The following is a 21,871-nucleotide window of genomic DNA, read 5'->3' on the forward strand; positions in this document are numbered from 1 at the left end:
GAGTTATGTTTTTAGCATGGAAAACATTGACAAACAGGTCCTTCCCTCAGCCAAAACACTTCACAGAAAGATGGCTATGTCATACAAAATGAGGAAACTGAGAAGTAACTGCTGATCAAAGCCACACAAAGCAGCACAAATTAGACTAAGTGCATCCCCAAAAGCCATAATTATCCAAGCTACTCCAACAAAATAAGCACATACATGATTATTCAGATTTGCCTACAGGCATCCCCACAGCATAAAACATGGTGTGCTGCCTTGCTGTACTTCCACTTGATAAAACAATAAATATTTTCATCACTTAAGAGTATTAGTGTTTACTTCTACAGTCTTGAAAACTTGAGTGAAACTGTGGTTACTTTGACAATGTCTTTCCACCAAAAAATTTCTTTTTCAGTTGACAGCTGAGCTTTCTGCATGTTCTGTTTTGATTGAGTTCCATGGGCTCATGGGTAGATGTAGGAGTCTGGAATCTTATTGTAGTGCAAGGCTTCAGAGGAAGGGTTTAGTGGCACAGGATTTCATGGCATTTCAGGCAGAGCTACAAGCTCCCACTGGCTTCATGTATTACCATGAGGCAGGAGATATTTTTTTTTCTTTTGACAATAAAGAGGACTTAAGCCACATAATTGGGGTTTGAACCTAGATGCAGTATATTAAACAGTCTGAAGCATTCAGAATAAGTGTCTGTTGAAATTGTTCATAGATGCCTAATGAATCTTTCAGCAAACCTGGGCTGAATAAGCAAGCCAAGCCTTGTCTCTGCAGACAGATTAACAACCTTTGAAAACCTGCCAGGCTCTCTTCTAACACTTGCAAGAAACAGAATATATTCAGAATATACTGAGAATACAGTGGTCCAGAAAATGGCCATGCCCACCATACTTTCTTGAAATTGCTGTGTTTAGTTTGCGTTTTTTTGGTTTTGTTTTGTTTGGTGGGTTTTTTTGGTTTTGGTTTTTTGGGCTTTTTTTTTTTGCTTTGCTATGGCAAAACACTCATTTGAGAAAGTCCTTTCAAAGCCAAAAGAGAAAAAGTCCAGTGTTTAGGATACTGACTTTCATGCGACTGACTCGCTCCCAGCCCTTGCTTAGATAAACACAAATATTAGCTCAGTTTTTGTTTTGTGCCACCATTGGAAAGGATTTCCCACTTGGGCAGAAAACCTTGTTCACTGCATGCCCCTTCCAGATGGCTCCAATCCTCAAATAAAATATTCCAACTTATTTTCAGTTGCCCCCTTGAGACCTTCTGCCATGAGGTGTCAGAAAATAACATCTGACCAGGTGATCACTTGCCATGTGCCAAAGGTAATTGATAACAAACCTCCCCTTCCCCAGCTCCCACCCAGTGGTTTTCTGTATCATTATTACCATGGAAAAAAAATATTAAGGGCAGGAATTCTCTCTTCAAGCCAGGCATGGACAGCCACAATTAAAGCTGTGCATTTGCATCCACATTATAAATTCCCCATGTAGGCTGTACTTGGCTATTTTGCTTTAATATTTCAACTGAGAAAAGCATGGTCATGATATAAATTTGCTAATCCAGGGTAAAAATCTGAATTTGTCATCAAGTTATTACAGTAAAAATGGTATGAGCTGTGGATGATTACACTGTAATGTCAGCATAACCACAGTCACTCTGATCTAAACCTAGACCAAAATGGATAGCAATAACTTTCACCAACTCTCATATTTCAGCTCCCTTTTAGTTTAAAAGAAATCTGCAATGAGAACTGTGGTTCATGTCACAGAATCCCTTTAGATTCCTCTAACCTAAGATCTAAGTGACGTAATGAAACCTTTAACATCCAAAAAGATCTTAAGACAATTCAAATATTCACAAGCCTCAAAGGCCTCAACTTGTGTTATGTTTGAAGAGATAAAAAAAATTCACTGTATACCTTGTTCCTCATTTCAGAAAAAAATCAAGCTACATATGAGTGTTAATGATTTAGAATCTAAATTCATAGCTAACCCAATGTGATGGTAATCAGAATCTTCTCACTTGTTGTTGAGTTAGAGAAACAGGCATATCTTAATCTTGTTCATCAAGGCCACTGAAGGTCAAAATTTTTGGCTCTCATGATGAAAAATAACCAGCTCTAGATGTAAAATGGCAATTAGAATATTTACTATTAAACAGTACATCATCAGTATGGTCTCAGACAGAATGCAAAGAGCTATATTAGGTCCAGATGGATCTACTGGAGGAGCTGGAACTTCACCAGAACACTTCAATTGCTGGTCCAGCTGGGAATGAGTTATCTTGGTTTGGGGTGGTTTTTTTTCAAATTTAAGATTTCAAAATACATAAATAATTCTAGTAGAAAACATAAAGTACAAAAAAGACCCTTGTTGAATTAGTTATTTCACAGTTTTTTGCTCTAGGAGATATTTTATTTTGAACTTTTCAAGTGCTTTACATCAGTGAGGGGAAATTAGGAGTACAAAATGGTAACAGTTCTCCTCCCTCCTCCATGGAAACCTGTAATTTTTAAAGAGCATCATAATTGGCTATTCCTTGCATTTATATTCCTTTTTCCTAAATGAGAAAGACAAGAAAATCATCATGTCCACAAAAGAGGTTGTTATTGTCTCTGCTGACAACTCACCAGCATTGTTTTTAATGCTTCATTGGGCTACTCACAGAATTGCTCCAGGTCATCTCTGTTTTTAGACTCAGGCATGGCAGTGATTGTGAGCAATGGGCATGGATTCCCTCCTAGAGTCTGGCAGAGTGTCTGCTGCCTCCAGTAAACCTTCTTAGGGTTCCTAATTTGTTCCAGGATATCAAGATGGGACTGAAAAAGAAGCAAAGAAGCAGATTTATAAAGGAGTTCATGCTCTATAAAACCTAAAGCTGTACATTATTTTTGATACTAATTTCATATCTTGCTAACTTCCCAGCTCCTCTCTTCTGCCAGTTAATATCACCACCCTTTACATCCCACAAATATGGACAAGCCATTCACAAAGCATCCCAGTCCACTGAAGCTACAAAGAATATTTATTTTTATATCATGATCTACTTGAGGGTGTCCCTTTCTGTTGCAGAGGGGTTGGACCAGATGACCTTTAAATGTCTCTTCCAGCTCAAACTATTCTATGATTTTGCCTGAACAGTTCCTAGGTGCTCTTGTTAGCATAATGAAATTTCTATGCATACATGAAATCCAAAAGAGAAGCATTTACTCTTGATATTTTAATAAGAGTTTTGTAGAAATGTGAGAAAACTCAACAATTTTGAACATTTACAGGATTGATTGCTTAGCTGTCAAGCACATGCCAGTGAAACTCAGTGACAACTCCATATCAGAGGCAGCCAAAAAGTTTATATCGAAACAACATTATGTACTATCAGTAGTGGGAAATTTGAAGTGTGTCTTTCCAAGAAGTTATTTAAAAAGGGAGATTTTTCTCCCCACCCCCAAAGTTTATGACAGTTTCAAACAATTCTAAAGTCCAACAGCTTCTTGAGAAATTTGAGAAAAAGAACTGGCAGCTCAGAAGAAAAGACTTTTTGGAACAAATTACGATCGGCTCATTAGACACAGAGCCACTTGTCACCCACACACCAGATGAAGTGAAGTTCTCTGTTTGCATTGCAATTGATGAGTGTGAGTAATGCCACTGCAAGGTGTTGCTGGGTGCTGTGGAACTCCAGTTCCAGTTGGTGGGAATAGGTGCAGTGAGCACACTTGTCCTGGCAATAACTAAAACCCTGTGAGTCAGGGTTAAATTTTAATCCAAGTTTATGGGACACCACATTCCTACTCCTCAAACCTGGAGGCTCACCGTGTTTCAGACTGATTTCCCAGGGTCCAAATAGAGCCATGTAAACACAGAAGTGAAATTTACAGCCAGCTATGTTATAAAACAATTAAAATACAGCTCTATAAAGTAAATTCAATTATTAGGTGCATTTTACAATCTCACATAGATACAGAGAACTCAATATCATCATTTACTTATGTTCCTGATACCCAGTGAAACTTAATTGGGTATAGTTACCGCAGAGATTTGAGCTAGATATCAAAACAATTAATACTGTGATGTAAAAAGAGATAAATTACTGTTTATAAAAGAAACTTAATTACTAATGGACAAGAAGTAATGAACTGCAGAGTGTATCCAGTTCAAATAGGATTCTGCAATATTTCTTGCAAATATGCCTATAACCATTAAATATATATGATATTTTAAAACATTTTAAAATTACTAACTCCACATACAAGTTTTTCTTCTTCCCCAAAGCACTATGTATTTAATTGAGCCCTTGGGTTCATAATGATTTTTAATTTATTATTGATATGTAAAACCAACACACTTCACCAGTGGACAAATGCTTTAAAATGCAATCTACTGATGCACAAACCTGATTTAGTTTATTTACTGTGGAAATAAAAGTGAAATGGAAATGTGTCTAGTGCATCACTTGACATTTTAAATTAGCCCAAGCAAAGAAGCCTTTCAGAATTATTAGAAGTAGTGATTTTGCTTTGGCTAGAGGTGGACAGGACAATCTATCAACCTTTTCCACCCATAACTCCCATTTACCAAACTTTATGGTCCTTATTGTGTCGGAGTTCATTTAAACTTTTCCTGGGGCAAAATTCCCTTTAACTTCAATGAGCATTTTATTTGAAGACACAGTGAAATATTTAAAGACCTGGTCCTGTAAGCTTAGGAATATCATTTTTTTCAACTCTATTCTATTCATTCAGGAGCAGGTGAGATATTCAGTGATTCCCAGAGCACACAAACTCTCCAAGTCTCTCTTGCTTTGTGCCAGCAGAAGATAGAAATCAATAACAGTGAAATAATGATGAGGCTCTGCATTTATGTGAAATGTATGGTGGTGAATAAGTCCAACCAATACTTCTGCATTGCATTTGTTTTTTACCCTGCAGAGTGTAGATACTTGTGTCTTCAGGGCTAAAGGTCAAACCCCACCCACAGGATCATACACCCTTCCCCATGGAATTTTAGGAATAACTGGTGAGGTGCTGATGAGAAGTGAGCTGACAGACAAGTTTTGGACTGAAGGCTGGACTGGCCTCCTTCCAGATACTGGAAGCAGTTTCTTTGAATCTCTATAATGGGATGCAAAACAGTTGACAAGAGGTTTTCTTGAGTGGGAACCAGCCTAAGCCCAATTCTGCTGCTGTGCCAGGCAGCACAGCAAATCCTGGGGGAGGACACTCCCCTGGAAAACACAGCCTCCAGCACCTGGTTATGGCAGACTGATATGACTATACAAAACAGAGTGACCTCAAACTCCACCAACCCACACCAGCATGTATTACCCAAAACAAAATGTGTTGATAATGGAGACTGAGGTGAGAAGGAAAGGAAATTGATCTGCTGGAACTGTGTGGTTTCATCTGCAGTAACATCGTTCTCATCTTCAGCATCAAAGCAAAGCTTCTCCCAGAACTATCATTTCACTTCTTTCATCCTATCTCCCCTTCAGACTCTGGTCTCCCCTACATCAATTATAGAGGAAGCACATTGGATGCATTTGCCAGAAAATTCCCTTACCATCCACTTCTTTCCACAGAAAAGGCTGCAGAAAACACACCTGTGCCCAGCAAAAAAACCCTCAATAACTAAATTTATACTTTGGAGTTGTATTCTTTTAGTTTCTGTACTGACAGCACTGATGGGAGTGTCACAAATTCCTACTGACACTCCAGCTGGCACCAAGGAAAGAGCTGGTAAAGTATCAGAGGAGGTCCAGCAGCCTGAGCAGCCTGGTAACACTGGGTGCAGCTCTGAGAGCTGGGCTGTTACCCTGTGTCAGGAGGAGGATCAGGCAGCACAGCTGAGATGTCATTAGGTTTAGACCCAGCCCATCAGGAGGATTCTGCCACCCCAAGTGGGTGGAGACACCTTTGGTTTGTATTATGACTGCTGTAAGCATTAATGGTTTGTGCTCAGCTTGTCCCACAGAGAAATTTCTTTTCTTCTGGGCTTTACAGCTGGCAGGAGCTGCTGATGTAACAAGACCATTTCACCATCACGATCACAGAATGGTTTAGTGGGAAAGGACCATAAGGATCATCTCATTCTAACCCCTCTGCCATGGGGAAGGACACCTTCCCCTAGATCAGGTTGCTCAAAGCCCCATCCAACCTGACCATGAGCACTCCCAGGGATGAGGAGGTGTGAAAGCAATCCCCTGTGTCATCCCAAAACCTACACCTACCCAAGCAGCTCCAACCTGTCAGGGCCATTATCTTATCTAGGTGGACGTGTCAGAATTACCATCATTGTGGAGTAGGTGTAGGGGTAGTGGTAGGCCAGGTAGCAGACATCATCTGTGTGAGGGAACTTGATGCTGAAGGTGAGGGTGTAGTAGAACCTTCCCCTCACAGCTCCTCCTGCAGCTGCCCTGCAGCGGTAGTGGTTTCTGCAAGAAGAGAAAGAGGAGGAAAGTAAATAATTTTTGCTTCTAGATGTGCATTTGAAGCAGCCAGGAGAAAAATAAACATTCAGAGAGGCATCCACACAAGAGAACACAAAGCCCAGCAGGGAATTAGGAGGCAGAACTGCACGTGGCAGTGCAGGGCACAGGCTGCTGAGGGATGGGAGCACTCCCCTAGGAAAATAACATCCATTAATGCTTCGTTTTGTTAAGATGCAAATAAAGAAGCAGTCAGCTAATAGTAGCTCATATAGCAGAGTCCAGACATATTTAAACTATACATTCAGCCAAAACTCCTGCATTTCTTCAGATATCCACATTATCTTGCTCAGAGATGCAGGTTCCTATTCACAGCCCTGAACAATGCCATGAGAAAATACTCTGCAAAAAGCCTGGAGATTTCGAAAATATGAATACCCACCAAACCAACTATTCAGTTTCCACCACAGGAGGAAAAGGAATTTTATTTAAGGAATAAAAATAAATAATAAATAGGACAAACATAAAAATATTTCAGATTACAAGAAAGGCACTTTTCTAAGTAGGAAGGAAAGGAGAGCAGGTTTGGGTAGAGAATGGGTTTGGGTAGAGACAGGACGATGAAGGAGAAGTGACCTCACACAGATTTGCCAGTTGTGACCTACTAGAAAATTTCTTTGTATCCCTCTTTTTTGAAGACTTGAGCTTTTCCCTCTCAGGGAGCAGTGAGGACCAGTTGCTTCCTAAAAATTAGGGACCTGAGCTCGATGTGGAAGACAGAAGAGCCAGGAACTCTCAAGGCAGAGTAACCTCCCACAGCATCTGATCAGGACATGCCTGGAGACAAAGAGGGGTCCAGATCATCAGACAAGGCTGTGGTGGAGAGGCAGGTCTGGGTCCAATCAGCAGGACAGTTCATGGATCAGGATCCAGATCAGGATGTGTAGCCAAGCAGGGACACAGCAACAGGGACACAGCAGTGACTGAGCTGAAGCCTCACTACAACAGAGCTCTGGGTGAGGCTGGTCAACACTGGCAAGGTCTAAAAGAGCACACAAATCCTTGACACTGCCTTCAATAAACTGTAAAATCTTATAGCAAGCTCCTCAGCCTAGTGTCAGGACCTGATCTCCTGCAGGAGACTTACTCTGATGAAGAGATGACTTCAGGCTGAGTAGGAAAGTTTTCTTTCAGCAGAGATGAAGTGGCAAATCATGCACTTTAGGGAGAAGCCTCCGAGCAAATTGCATCCATAAGTACATTTCAAACAATATTTTTTCCACATTGCACCAATTACACTGTTGCCAAACCTTCTGATTCTGAAGGACCGTGAAGTTTCTTTGACAAATGTTATCATCAATGTTGCATTAAAATGCAAAATAGAAGAGGCAACCAAAAGATGTAATTTCAGCTCCCGAATTTTACAATACTGGTTTATTTTGCTGCTGTTCATTTTTATTCAAAGGGGTGGAGAGAAAAGATAATTATTCTTGTCAAATTCTCCAAAATAGTCAGCTCTTTTTCATAAGGGAGAGACAATACAATGCTGCCAGGTTTTCACTTGAATTCAATAGTTACGAACATGTGGGGTGAGTGACACCGACTGGATCAATAGATAGTGCAGGAACACTGAGTCACACTGCAATCTGAAAAGCCTATGATTTTATTCTCAGTTGAAACCTTTACCCCAACATTTCCTTTGCAAATGAAGCACCTTAATATTGGACAAAGAGACTCAGAGAAAAAAAAATTCAATAAACCCACAAATATAGAAACACGTACTTAGCATTTATATATGTATTTCACTAGATAGAGAGTTAAAGTCTGGGACTTTTTGAAGTCAGAACAATGACATTTAATATAGTTCCTGTTAATTTTGACAATGAAGGATGATTAAGAACCATTTCCTGCATGGTGCAGAAGGAAAATGCTCATCTTATCTCCATCTATTACACTCAGTGTCACTTGGAAGGTTAGATGAACTTATTCATAAAGAGTGGTCACAAAAGTGCTGAATTCTCCCCTCCAAGTTCACATTTGTAGTTAGAGGTGTGGGAGGAGGCAAATCTTCGCAGGCAGATACTGCCAAATATCTAATATAGACATTATTCCCACCTGTCCCTAACACTCCAGACTTCTTCCTCTGTAGTCAGTAATTCTGCAGCCAAGTGTCCTCTCCTACCTGAAATGGCCACTTTAACCCAGGGGTTTTGCAGCAGGAGATACCTCTGGCTTTGATGCTCCACTGGTAGTTCAGTGTTCTCACTGCTGCCTGCTCAGACATGATCCCAGGGCAAGGACGCACAGCTCCCAAAGCACTGCTCAGCAGCACATTTCATCCTTGTTCCAAGCCTCTCTGCTGTTCCACCTAACTACCCACCCAGAAAAGACGTCTCCAGACTTCTGAATCACTTCTTGACATCTGCTTCAATCTGTAACAAGCTATCTGGCAGTAGCAGGAAGCTTACAGGTGGCTTTGGGAGGCTTCAGTATTCTTCACTCTTGCATTAAAAAAGAAAAACCCCCTGTGTGTAAGCAGTGTAAATGATCATGTACTTTTACTGTATATAATCTGGTCTCCTCACAATCCATCACACAAAGCAGTAGCTCTGAATATTTTTAAAAGAAACCTAAAAAAAAATAACATTATTCCTCTGTGCCTCCCTCTCCTCCTACTGCTGTCAAGCCAAAATAGCTCTATTGCTTCCTTTTTCCTCCACCAGATTGATGTTTTTTAGTTCCTCACCACTTTTTCATCACAACACCCTACCATATCAGCATGGAGCCTAAAGTAACTGGAAAGGAAAATGAAAGGAATAAAAGACTGTGGCAACATCTGGTCCCCACCACCTAATTTGTTTTCTCTTTCAAAAATATGTTGAAAGTCTCTCATGCTTTCTAGAAGTCAACACACTGGTTATTGGAAGGAAAAAAAAAAGAGACCAAAGTGTAGTTTTCTCAATGACCATGCCAACTGTATCTACTGTGCCTTTCAGTCACTCTGTAGCAGTGAAATCACTTTGCTTGCTGCCCTCCTTCAGAAAAAATTGCACCAGTATTATATCTCCAGCATAGCAGTGATGAAGAGTTAATTAATAATAATTATAATACCGGTTATCTTTTACTCTGCAAGATAATTTTTGAGCTTAAAAACATCTTTGCAGACACTATCTGATTAAAATATGCTTCCCCATTTATCTGTTCCATTCTTTGGGTGGCAGATAAGTGACTCTAATTTTCCACCCTTTGTAGGTGGAGGAACAGACATAGACAAGGTGAAGCAGCTTGGACAAAGATGAGGCAGGAAAGGAGCTGGGTTGTAACTGAGGAATCCAAAAGCACCAAGAGATTCAGGAACAAAATCTCTTTGCCATCTGATCTTTAGATTTCCTATCTGCAGCATGTAGTGTTGTAAAAAGCACTGTTAGATGATGGAATGTGGCATTTTCAGCTCAGACTAAAATGGCCAAAGAAAGTATCAATACCCCTGACTTCTGAGCCACTTCAAACCAGGGTTCAAATGGAAAGTAAAATGTGTCTCCCTTCCAATCTGTTGATGTATTCCCTTGGTCCAAAATACTTCCCACCTGGAGTCTGGTGTCCTCATTTTCCATATCTGGACTTCCTTATATCTCTAAGTGTGGTTATTAGGTGCAAGATACTTTAGTAACACCTCCCTATAATAAAAAGCAGTATTTAACAATTTACTGGGCATGGTTGTTATTTTGGGGTCTGCCACATTGGAAAGCAGAAAATGCACAACACACCTTCCTTTCCAAAGGACAAAGCTGTGATAAGGTATTTTTGTTGTCAATATTTCAGGCAGAACCCCAGCTGAAGTAGAATATTCCCCCAGTCATTGTGCCATTAAGGTGCTCAGTCATACTGCAAAGGCCAGGTGCTCTCAGAGTGAGGCTGATGTCTCACCCTCTCACAGACATCATTAGAGCTGAGAAGTGACCTGCTAATGTTATGATGTTTATTTCATCTAATGTGATTATAAAGATGCTGAAAAGAGAAGGCCTAGTTCTGACATCGTTACGATCACTAAACAGCCAAGTTTTTAGTGCTGATGTGAGAACAAAACACTCCATGTACCTCATTACTATCTGACCTGACTACTGTCTGAAAAAGCTGCAGGTTAGATAATGTGCTCAGAGTGAGCCGTGAAACCAAAGGCACAAGCATATTGTCACCAATTCAACACTCAGCTGCCATTGTTCCTTAAATAATTTGCCAGAAAGGAATATTATTCAGCGCATAAAAGCTGCCAAGACAGCAAGAGAATTAGATGATCTTATTGTAACTGCAACTGTTTATCATGGGTGTATCCTGTCACTTCACAGAGAGGCAATAAAATAGAGCAGAAGTGTCACTCAGCTCCTTTTTGACAAGAGCTCTGCTAGTATTCTCCACAACACAAAAACTCTATGTGAGGCATATGAGGAAGGTGCACAGTGACACAGTTGTGCCACAACATTCATCTTCATGAGTGAACTACCCCATCCTCAGGGAAGATGAATGCCAAAGATGAGCCAACCTGCTCTACACAGACATCTCACCAATGAGCTTTTCCTCCCCCTGCCCTTCTGCTCAGGGGTGTCTTTCAGTAAAGGCTCTGCTGCAAAAGCAATTAATAGCAGCCCTGGGTTCCTCTGTATTTTTGAAGGTATATCACTCTTTTCCCATATTTATTAATAACTCCTGGTAATGGATGAGGTTCCCTTCAAAATATGCAGCCCCACCTTAGGATCCCTTTGACCAGGGTGAAGGGAACTGAAGTGAGCTCTTTCCCCAAAATACTGGCAGTGTGATGTCCCCATAGCAATTCCATCTCCTCCTCTTCTGAGATAAAGCCTGAGCAGCCCCATCCCCACTAGTTTCACATTCCTCCTCCCTGCAACTTCTAATGACTGAGAAGCTCTTTTATAAGCACTGAAATAAAAACATTAAAGTTTCAGTGGAGGTGAAAATGTATTTATGTGTGTGCATGCACATTCTTGTGTATACAAAAATATGTGAGAACCAGGAACACACAATAAATGAGAGACAACAAGTACTTATCCTAGATGATTATGTTGACATATAATTCAATGTACAGCTAGAAAACACAGATTATTCCAAATCAATAAAACAATTCTCTCATATATTCTGAACAAGAATCTGATTACAGGCTTAATTGCACAATCATGGCTTAATCTTGGAAGTCAGCTGTTGTTTAATCACTGCACAATAGCTGCCTTGTTAATGATACGAGAAGCCTCTGCAATGGTATCCAGCATAAAAAGTCTGCCCATACTCAGAGAAGTCAGAGATTACAGGTAAAGGGAAACCACTGCACCACATATGTGAGCTCTTGAGGTAGAAAAGTTTAAGGTCGGGTGCATGAAGGTCAGCAAAGAGTACTTGAAACAAAATAAAATGGCTACTCAAATTGCTGTAGACAAATGCCAGGCTAAGACAGGATAATCTGTGCTTTCAACCCTCCCTCACACCATCCCCCCCAAAAAAATTACAACAGAAATTGGGACAACTTGGAATTTTCTTTTGAGGCTCTGGCACACTGTAAAAGCAGCCTGAAATGGGGAACTTGCACAAATAATCAGCACTGAGCTTGTCAGGGTTTCTTTACACCACTGTTGTATATCCAACCCATTCTTTGGCTTCTCAGCTCCTCTATCTCTTACAAAACTCAGAGTATGCAACAGAAAAACAATTACACAGAATTACACAGAATCACCAGGTTAGAAGATACCTCCAAGATCATCGAGTTCAACCCAACCCTAACCTCAACTAAACCACGGCACCAAGTGCCACATCCAGTCTTTTTTTAAACACATCCAGGGATGGTGACTCCACCACCTCCCCAGGCAGCCCATCTGTAGAAAACAATGATCCCATCCAGCTCTTTTCTTCCCAGACAGGGGAAAAAACAACTATGCTACTTCTCCCTTCGTTCTCCTTCCTCCTGGGCAAAGGAATTCTGCATATTCCCTGGCATCTAATAGTGAGATCTCACCTGTGGCTGTTTTCTGAGGTGGCATTGAGCCAGCACCAATTTAGAGACATTTGGAATAGGGGCACTGGTGGCAAGAGGCTTGTGATATCAGTGCAGTTAACAGGAGCAAAACAGAAATTACTCACCAAAAGTGCACTTACTTGTAGTAGCAGATCTCCTGGCCTGCCCTAATCCAGCGAGGCCTGCCCTGCAGAGCTTCCCTCACTGAGTACATGACCAGCTGCATGCCTACAGAAAACAAGACAATTTCAGGTGATGTGACTTCTCCGGCTGGAAAAAGACAGGTGTGGGAAGAAAAAGGCTAAAGAAGCATCATCATTATTTTGTCAGTTCTCCCTCTGCTGATAGTTTATGCAGAGTAAATACATTCCCAAAGCCCCCAAAGTGTTTTATTCTGAGACAGCCATGTCTGTACAAAAAGCCCCTCCAGAAGAAATGAGCTGAATGGAGTTTATTAAAAAAATAAATTATTCTTCTGGCTTTTGCAAACCATTTTGTTTACAAACAGAGGAAGGGAAAGAAGATAATATGAATCAAGGCATCTACAAGATCAGTAATTTGGTTAGTCCAATAATTTATGCTTGGCTGCATTAATATCAAACTCTTAATCCTACCATAGCATCAGAGATCTGTGGTGCATCCAGTACCCTGCCTTCCAAAATCAGCAAGCAAAGCTAGAAGGTTTTAAACTTACTATTAGACCTAAATAACACCTAAGTGCCATAAATGCTGATAACAATAGCATCCATCTTTGCACTGCATCACCCCAGAGCGTGACTTCTTCCTGACCTCCAAAATATTACAATTTCATGCCCTGAAGGGCTTTCTCTGATCATCTGCAGGGAGTTTTTGTATAAATTTCCTTTGCTGTACAAACCTGCCTGCTCTTTGGGGCAGGATGAGGATGCTGCCCTCCCCAGCAGAGCTCTCTGCACAGGGTGTTTCTGGTGAAGGGCTGCAGGGGAGGCTCCTGCCAGCAGCTCCAGTGGCCCAGCACAGCCACAGCCAAGCTCAGCCATGGTGCTGGCACCACTTCTGTGAGAGCACATTTAAGAAAGAGAAAAATGCTCTCCCAAGTATTTTTCCATGTTGATAAGTTGCCCCCCCGAGCCTCCTCTTGGCTGTTCCTGTGCTGGAAGGAGGTGATGCTTGAAAGTCATTAATACTGATGGCATATTTGCATTAGCAGGTATTCAGGTCCCTTCTTCCTTTGGGTTTCCCTGTTGGACTCTCCAGCACTGTTGGGAGTATCGGCAGCAATGCCTTTCCTTTTCCTTGACCTGTGGCTGTGCTCTGGGGCAGCACTAACTCACCACAGCCAGGAGTAGCCTCTATAATTCTGTTTTCTGAACCAGTACTGTGAGTTATGGACCAGAGCCAGTTCTGTGTTTGGTACCAGGACGTGGCCACCACGAATTTTGAGGGACACAGGCCTGTCCAGATCAGCTGATCAGAGAAGGGATGTGGGGCTCAGTGTCTGCAGGGGTCTTGATATCCTGTATTCCATCTCCTGCCCTTCTCTCTGACTCCAAAGGACTCACATATGAAACTGTCTCAGAGCAATGGTTACTACTACTCTGCCATCTCATTTTAATTAAAAAAAAAAAAAAAAAATCAGTTTCTCCTTTTTACTTCCCCTGTGGAAATGTTCAGTTTTAGAAAACAAACTGAAATCAGGGTTGTGATGAAATCCCATTATTTCCCTTGGTAGAGTAAGTTAGTGAAAGAGGGGGAAGGAGAGAGGTGGAGGCTGTGCCTCCTGTCTTGCTCTGCTCCTGGCCACAACTATTTCATTAAATATCCTTTCTGCTGATTTGAAAGTCACACAGTGCCATCTAACCAAGAGCAAATAGGAAAAATTAAACCAGACAAGTAACCAGGAGCTGTAAAAAATTGCCACTCAGGGCACTTTGGCACTATATCACAACCAGAGGCTTTTTGTCTCCGAGTGTGGGCATTAGCCCAGGAAAGTGCAGAGGGAATGTGACAAATAAACAGCATCTCTTACCACTGCTCTGTGTAAATGCTGTGCCTGTGCTGGAAGGGGTGGTGAGCCTTGCTCAGCCAAGCCAGAAAAGCTGGAGCTTCACTGCCCGCTTGGAGCAGCAGAGGAACCCACAGAGGAATTGTTTAATAGCCAACCCCATGAACAAGCCATCCAAAAGCCAGCCATGGCTTAGCCTCCCTCCTTAGTCCAGATGGTATTTTCACATTTCTCTTCCAAATGTATTTTTCATCGCATGCTTGAACATGTGAGTCATGTACAGTTTCAGGTACACAAAATGAGATTATAAATACTGACAACAGCCAAACTAGCAGACAACAACCTTCCACCAATAATAGCCTGAATCTTTGGCTATGAGAGTAAAGCCACTGGGGGCTACATCAACAATTGCATTGTGGTTTAAAATAGGTCATCAACATCCTTCATTTTCAGAGTCCTACCACACACACCACACTGCATTGTTTGGTACTTCAGGTAAGCAGTATAAGATGACCAAAAAAATTCATTTGGGGTCTGGATGAATATTTGAGCTTCAGCCCTTTGGGTTAAAGAGTAAATGCCTTTAAATTCATCATGTCACTCATCCAGCCAGTTTCACACATACAAGTGATTCCAACTCCTAATGCTGTTTGTTATAGGTACATCGATCCTCAGAGGGTTGTCCTGGTGATGCTAGAGGCTGTAGCCACAGCGCTTCAGAGGAATGCAAAGTCTAATATTATGGACTTATTAAACATTCTGAGTCAGGTCTTGAGCTGGTGTAAATTAACAGAGCTCCATGGAAACAAACCAAAAAAAACCCCGCCTATGCCAGCTAAGAATTCAATCCACAGTCTCCTTGCAGAACAAATAATTTCTCATCTAAAATGGGTATTGAGAGATGGGATTTGCCCTGCCTGTTTCTGAGCAGTTCTGCCTTCTTCCTGAACCATGACAGGTGCTCAAAGACCAGAATTTTTTATCATCATTAATATCAACAGAAATTTCAGTAGGTCTGAAGATGTCTTACTAGATAAAACCAAAGAATCATGAATATTTGTTTGAGGATTATCACATTTATTTAAATCTTAGAAGTACTTTCCAATCCTATGCTGCCCATTCAGTTCCAACAGATTGTCTTTCCCCCCCAGCTCTCCCAACCCTAGTGCCATTCTTCTTCTGTTCTGCTCTATAAACTCAACAGTGACATTTATTTCCCCCTACAAATCCTCTCCCAGGTCTCAATATTCAGTTTCCTCCTCAGTCCTCCTGAGGATAGACAAAGATTCCTTGACAAATCTAAAGTGACTTTTTCAGTGGACTTCAGGGCAGATAAGATTGAATTTACAGTCTCCCTTATACTTATAGACACAGAGAGTTTGAAACCTTTATGGCATTAAAAAGATATTCTTCTGAAGAGAAGGCTACTCTAACTCCCCAAAGGCTCCTACCATAATTAAACTGGCTGTTGAACTTCTCACAGTTGATGATGTTGAAGCGATAGGGAACCGCCGACTTCATGTCTCGGACCTCAAAGTAGAACCACTGGTGGTGCTGGTTGCTGTTCACATCTGCATTCATGATTAGGTCATACTCAAACCTGTAAAGGGAAATGATAAAAGCAGTGGCCATGAACACCTCCTGTCTGCCACTGAACATGCTGACAGCAGGCTATGCAGTCAAATTGATTGATGTTTTGTGAGCATCACCATCAAGCACCATTATATACTCACACTATAATTGTCAAAACATTTTGAGCTCTGTTTTCTGAATCATGTTCCTTCCATGACATCCAGGTGTTAGAAGGCATAATAAGCCTCAGATGATCTAACCTGCTTCCCTGGCTGACCCTTTCCAAACCCAGGAGAAGGCCACCATCCCAGGCTGTGGTGGCAGCAGCAGGCAGGCTGGGACACCTCTCTGCAGGGGTACTTACTCACGCACTTGGATCGCTTTCCGAAGGTTTCCCGACTCAAACTTGGAGAAAAATGTCAGACAGCCTGGAGCAGCTGGGCTTGAGAGACTGCTGTAAAGCAAAGCAAGGACACCTGTAGCAAATTGCTTCAAAGACAAGCCTTCCCCACACTTTTTGGATGCTAAAATTGGCTTTAATAATTTTTTTATTAAGCAAGACCTTGGGGAGGAGGAGGAGGTGAACAAATCCATAATCTTCCTATCCAATGCAGCTTTTCTCTACTCTTGCTTAGTAATTCTAATTCACATCTTTCCTTTTCCCAATAATCTCTTTTGTCACTGTACATGTTTGTTTTTGTCCAGTTACTTTCCCACTGGACCATTCCTATTATTTCATTAATTGCAGAAGACAGCTTTATACAATTACTCTATATTTACTCTTCCTTCATCTATAGAGAGTTTCTTTCTCCAACTGCTTAGAAACCCTTAAATTAATCCTGAGCAACTTTACAGCTTTTTCCTACCTCAAACTATTACCTCTTTTTCACTCCAAAGAATGTTCTCCAAGTCACCTATCCTTCCTCTGAATGCAATTTCTTTAAATTTGGGACCCTCTCAACAGCCTGGTGCTACATCTTCTCACAGACCATAGCTGAGTGTTTAAAGCTTTCACAAGGCCAGCTATTTGAGGGTTTTTTTGTTTGGTTTTTTTTTTAAATGCTGTGTGAGTGTCACACTTATGAAACGGGGTATATCTACAGCCTGTGACACTGGATGTGCAGACACTCAATGGGAAATGCTGCCTCAGGGGGGTGAAAAGATGGATTTGTAGGTACAGTTCCCAACTTCAGCCAAATCACTGCACGCAATGCAGGCAGATCCAGGGACAACCTGCAGACCCTCTGGTGTATTTTCTTGTTCTATCTAAAAGTTTGGATGCTCTCCTGCTCCAGTGACTACCACAACAAATCCTTTCCCTGGAACCATCTACAAGGAATCTGCTCCTCCTGGATGTTTTCTCTGTTAGGCCTTTACCTCCTGTGTTAGGCCTTTGCCTGTATCAGAGCTGATCAAGTAAACTCAGCTCACTGACAGCACTGGCAGTGCCCCTGATTTCAGAATTCAATATAAGTGACCCACCTGGGATCATCTAAATCAAACACAGTTCTTCCTATCACATCCCCTGGCTGGATTAGGCGGCGAACATCGTCAAGGACTTTATCCCTGGGAAAAAGAAAGCAACAAATCAGTGAATTGTACTGACAATGTGAGAAATATGGATATAGAGTGTTCCAGAAAGAGATTCAGGAAATTCTTTATAAGGACTAGAAAGGACCTCCATGTGCTAATTCCAGATGAACTTTTTTCCCCATTCTGTTCCATTATTACAGCAAGTTGCCTGTTGCCTTTTGGGTTAAACGACTGATTCTGGAAAATTATTTATTCACTACTGGATTGGGTCACGTTTGATTTATTCCCAGTTCTTCCCAGTCAATGCTAGCCCCCAAGTGGCCAGTTTTACCCTGTGAGGAAATCTGCCATAACTTACAAACCTCCTAGTGTGACTCATAGTGAATATTGACTCTAAGTCAAGCTGATTTCTACTCATTATTAAACAGAGCTGAAGATGATCAAATGTGGAATACCAGATTTTCTTTCTGACCTTTGAAGCAATCATGTTATACCTTGAAGCATGATATGATTAGCTCCATTTTTGCTGTACAGTTACACATGTTGTTGTAGCCATAAAAGCAGAGCTTTTAGAGTAACAGTGCAAGAAGATGGTAGAGGGATTTTCCCTGTAAATAAGATTTCTACCTTATTTATTTACTGCAGAAAGAATCATTCTCCCTGGCAGTCAGAAATCAGTGGTCTTAATAAATGCCATTTATTGATCAACTCTAAAATTTAGCATAGAATCCACCATCTTTCCTGCCTGTCAATGATCCTGTATACCACTAAAAATAAATGTAAAATCATTGCATACAGCCCTACTTGGAACAAAAAAACTGTGGTTATAAGAGCATTCTCTCCCAGCACAACTTCAAAACACAACTTTCCATTCATCTGAGAACATAAATGAGAGGTCCTTCCTGAGAGGACAGATAGGATTTCCCCTGAAAGAACCAGACAGGATGTTGCAAGCACTAAAGGTTTAGTATAGGCTGGATAAAGAGTAAGATTGAAGGTAAAAACATATCCCACAAGCACACAGAAGCTTCTCCATCTCTAAAATAGACTTGTTCTCATTTGTGTTCTAACAAGGTCACAGATTCACAACCCAGCTTTGATTACCATCACAAACACAGGTATATTGATGTTTTTATCAATTAGGAAAAAAATCTGTTTAGTAACTTCCCTAAGACATTCAGAGCTGTTAGAGTCAGAACCTAGACAAGGCAGTTTTGAGCCCAGGAGCTCTCCAGTGGTCACCACATCAAAGCACAATCACCTTTGGACCCCGTACTTGCGCTCCAGCACGGGCTTGCTGTAAGGAGGGGGCTGGTGACCCCAGAAATCCGGGAATGCCAACTCTGTGTAGCCTGGGATGGACTTCACACATTTGGCCCTGGCTGCGTACAAATGAGGGCTGTGGAACTGGATTTCTTCTTGGTGTTTCTCCAGAAGATTTCTAACTATATCTGAGCTCTCCAGCCTCCCTGCAGGACTAGGATTACCCTCACAGTGAGGGTAAAACATTTTTTTGTACCAAGCAGCATCTTTTAGGAGAGGGCACAAAGCAAATACATGACTCCTGGCTGGATCTTCCTCCTCACAGAAGTCTTTATCCTGGGCTTCTTCGGCAATGTCTCTCTTCTCATCATTCTTATCCCATATGCATTCCTCCTTCTTTCTCCAGCTCTTCAATGGGGCTTTGAAATCCTGTTCCCCTGGATCTGGTCCCATCTCTGTGACACTTTGGTTTCTCCATCTGCAGTTTGGATGTTTCACAGAAATAGCACTTGGAATGAAATGAGAGGGAGCAGAGGGAAGATGCTGAGTCCTGTCCTCCAAGCTCTTCTTTTCCTCAGTCTCAAATTCAAGCTCCTTTAAATTTAAAAAGCAGAAGAAATTAAGAGAAACTACAGACAGATTGTGCCTCCTTCCAGAGGAAACCTTTCAAGGAGGAAAAGAGGAAATATTTACACATCTCCCAAAACTGTATTCAACCAATAAAACAGCCATAGCAAAATCAGTGCATGGACCACCTGCCAGCATTTCTCTATCCACAAAGCTGTTTCGACAGAAATCCTCAGAAACCAAAAGGATCTGATTGGAGATGACTCGCCCAGATGACTCAACCAAAACAAATCATTCAAACAAGAAGGGAAGATATTTTGCAAGGTGTCTTCTTTTTTTTTTTTTTTTTTTTTTTTTTTTTTTTTTTTTTTTTAATATATATAAATGTTACAGGTGGATAAAGGTGGCAAATCTGTCATGCAAAACTCCACCTCACCTTCATGCAGGAGTATGATTCAGTCCCATTTGGTTACATTTGGCTATACAATCAATATCACAATATTGTGTGTACAAGAGATACATTAACCCAGTGATCTTCTTCAGATTCATATTTAAAACAGGGTTTTCAACTCTCCTAAATTCCAAAACTTGTAATGAGTGCAATACTCCTTATTTTTTGTCCCAAGCATCACTAGAAAAAAAAATATTTGAACTGTTCATTTCACTCAGTGCCAGTGCAATCTCCTTTTCCTTCAAACCACTACTTGACAGTATTTACTTTTCACATCTCATTCTGATTTTGATATTGCTGTTGAGATTGCCAGCAAGGACATATATTATCTGACAGATTTCTCATGTGGCAATTGATTCAACAGAGCTTACTTAATCTACACCCAGACAAATGTGCATCAAACATCATTCCTTTTATCACTCATGATTCACACCAAAAAACTGCAGCAAAAAGTCATAATCTTTGGCTTTCCAGTCCTGTAAGACTTACAGATTCACTTTTGACACAGCCTTGTCTAGCTATTACTTATCAATACTCCCTTACAAGTATTTCTTAAATTCTGGAATATTCACAAAAAGGAAACTTTGCTACAATCATACCTGAAAATTCTGGGAAAGTTCTGCACACAGAGTTGAATATTTTTCAAGATCTTGTTCTGGCCGGTCAAGAACTGGCCTTGACCTCAATTTATTGACATCTGTCTCCAAGTCCCAATCCTACAAAAGCAGAATTAGAAAATCATGTGTATTACACCTGCCTCGTGAGATGATCTCAACCATCAGTGAATTGAGAATAAAAACAGTGTCTGAAATTTCCACAGTCAAAGGCTGCTGCGAATTAACGTGCAGCCTCACCCATATCGGATGTGAGAACCAAACCCAAACTGTGCCAGGCATTCAGCTATTACATATTAAAAAACAAAACAAAACAAAACAAAACAAAAAAAAAAAAAAAAAAAAAAAAAAAAAAAAAAAAAAAAAAAAAAACCAGGAAAAGTTGAAGCAAGGGGAAAGGATGGAGACAAGGCATGGATGCCTGGGCATTACTTTACAGAATTATTTAATTCAACATGTCTGTGTCCCACCAAATGCCATCAAAGAAATTATTTGCTCCTGACAAACAGATTCATTTCCAAAGCTGCTATAAAAAGAAAAAAGTAAAATTGCCTGAATGCACCGGTGCCCATGGCATTTCAAACCCTGAGCCACACTTGGGTCACAAAGCAGAGTCTGAAGGGTTGTTTGGGAAGAGATGAAAAGGGAGTGAAGACCTGCCAGGAGCGTGAGGTCGGCTGAAAAGGATTTGCCACTGAGAGCATACTGATGCATAAGAAGCTTCAGATTTTGGATGGGAAAGAATAGATGGTTGATGTGGTGATTTTTATCTTTGCAGAACTCTCTGAACAGTTCCTGATGGAGGGGCAGAGCCAAGATTCAGTTTGGTTGGTGTTGTTAGCATTGTTAGCAGGTGTGGATGTGTGTAATGTAGCTGTGAAAATGTTTGTAAATCACATCAATGCCAGCAAACATTGTGCAAAAGATTTTACACACACACACACACACACACAAAAAAAAAAAAAAAAAAAAAAAAAAAAGGAAACCTTGAAGTTCATTATCCATTCCCTTTAGCAAGGTTTATTTCCCTTTAGCAAGGTTTTTTACAGGAGATATATGACCAGCAAACCAGACAAACAGTATTTAAAACTCATATTCAGAATAAGCTCTTAGGCAAAAAAAAAAACACCAAAAAAAAAAAAAAAACAAAAAAACCCAACATCTCCAAAACTGCTTACATCTACTTGGTAAATCCTTATGAATAATGAAATAGTTCAGAAGCATAAAGGAGCTGTTACTGAATGAATAACTAATTAAAGAAGGAGATAAATCCACTATGAGCCTTATTCCTAATGAGCATCTTGACGAGCTCTAATATTCAGATAAAAACAGCCAGACAGGGGCAAGTTAGGACACTCAGATAATGTGTGTGTGGGTTTCTAACTTCCTTTTTTTACATCAGTTTAATATTTGAGGAGAAAAAAGACAGGTCAAGTAATGAGAACTCCCTTTTA

At 40.8% G+C, this 21,871-nt stretch overlaps 1 protein-coding gene across 2 annotated transcripts in view; it reads right to left on the bottom strand.

Moving 5' to 3' along the window:
• Positions 1–21,871, bottom strand: part of AGBL1 (AGBL carboxypeptidase 1) — a 265,892-nt gene that overhangs the window by 183,114 nt on the left and 60,907 nt on the right. For both annotated transcript variants that reach the window (XM_083870758.1, XM_083870757.1), the window contains 8 exons: positions 20,403–20,519; positions 18,784–19,379; positions 17,472–17,555; positions 16,354–16,440; positions 15,869–16,017; positions 12,574–12,661; positions 6,276–6,420; positions 2,656–2,809 (listed from right to left, as the gene is read on the bottom strand). In XM_083870758.1, the coding sequence (XP_083726884.1) occupies positions 2,656–2,809; positions 6,276–6,420; positions 12,574–12,661; positions 15,869–16,017; positions 16,354–16,440; positions 17,472–17,555; positions 18,784–19,379; positions 20,403–20,519 (1,420 nt within the window). The remainder of the gene's footprint in view (positions 1–2,655; positions 2,810–6,275; positions 6,421–12,573; positions 12,662–15,868; positions 16,018–16,353; positions 16,441–17,471; positions 17,556–18,783; positions 19,380–20,402; positions 20,520–21,871) is intronic.

The sequence above is a fragment of the Zosterops lateralis genome (genome assembly GCF_965231275.1).
Source record: "Zosterops lateralis genome assembly, chromosome: 13".
Classification (NCBI taxonomy): Eukaryota; Metazoa; Chordata; class Aves; order Passeriformes; family Zosteropidae; genus Zosterops; species Zosterops lateralis.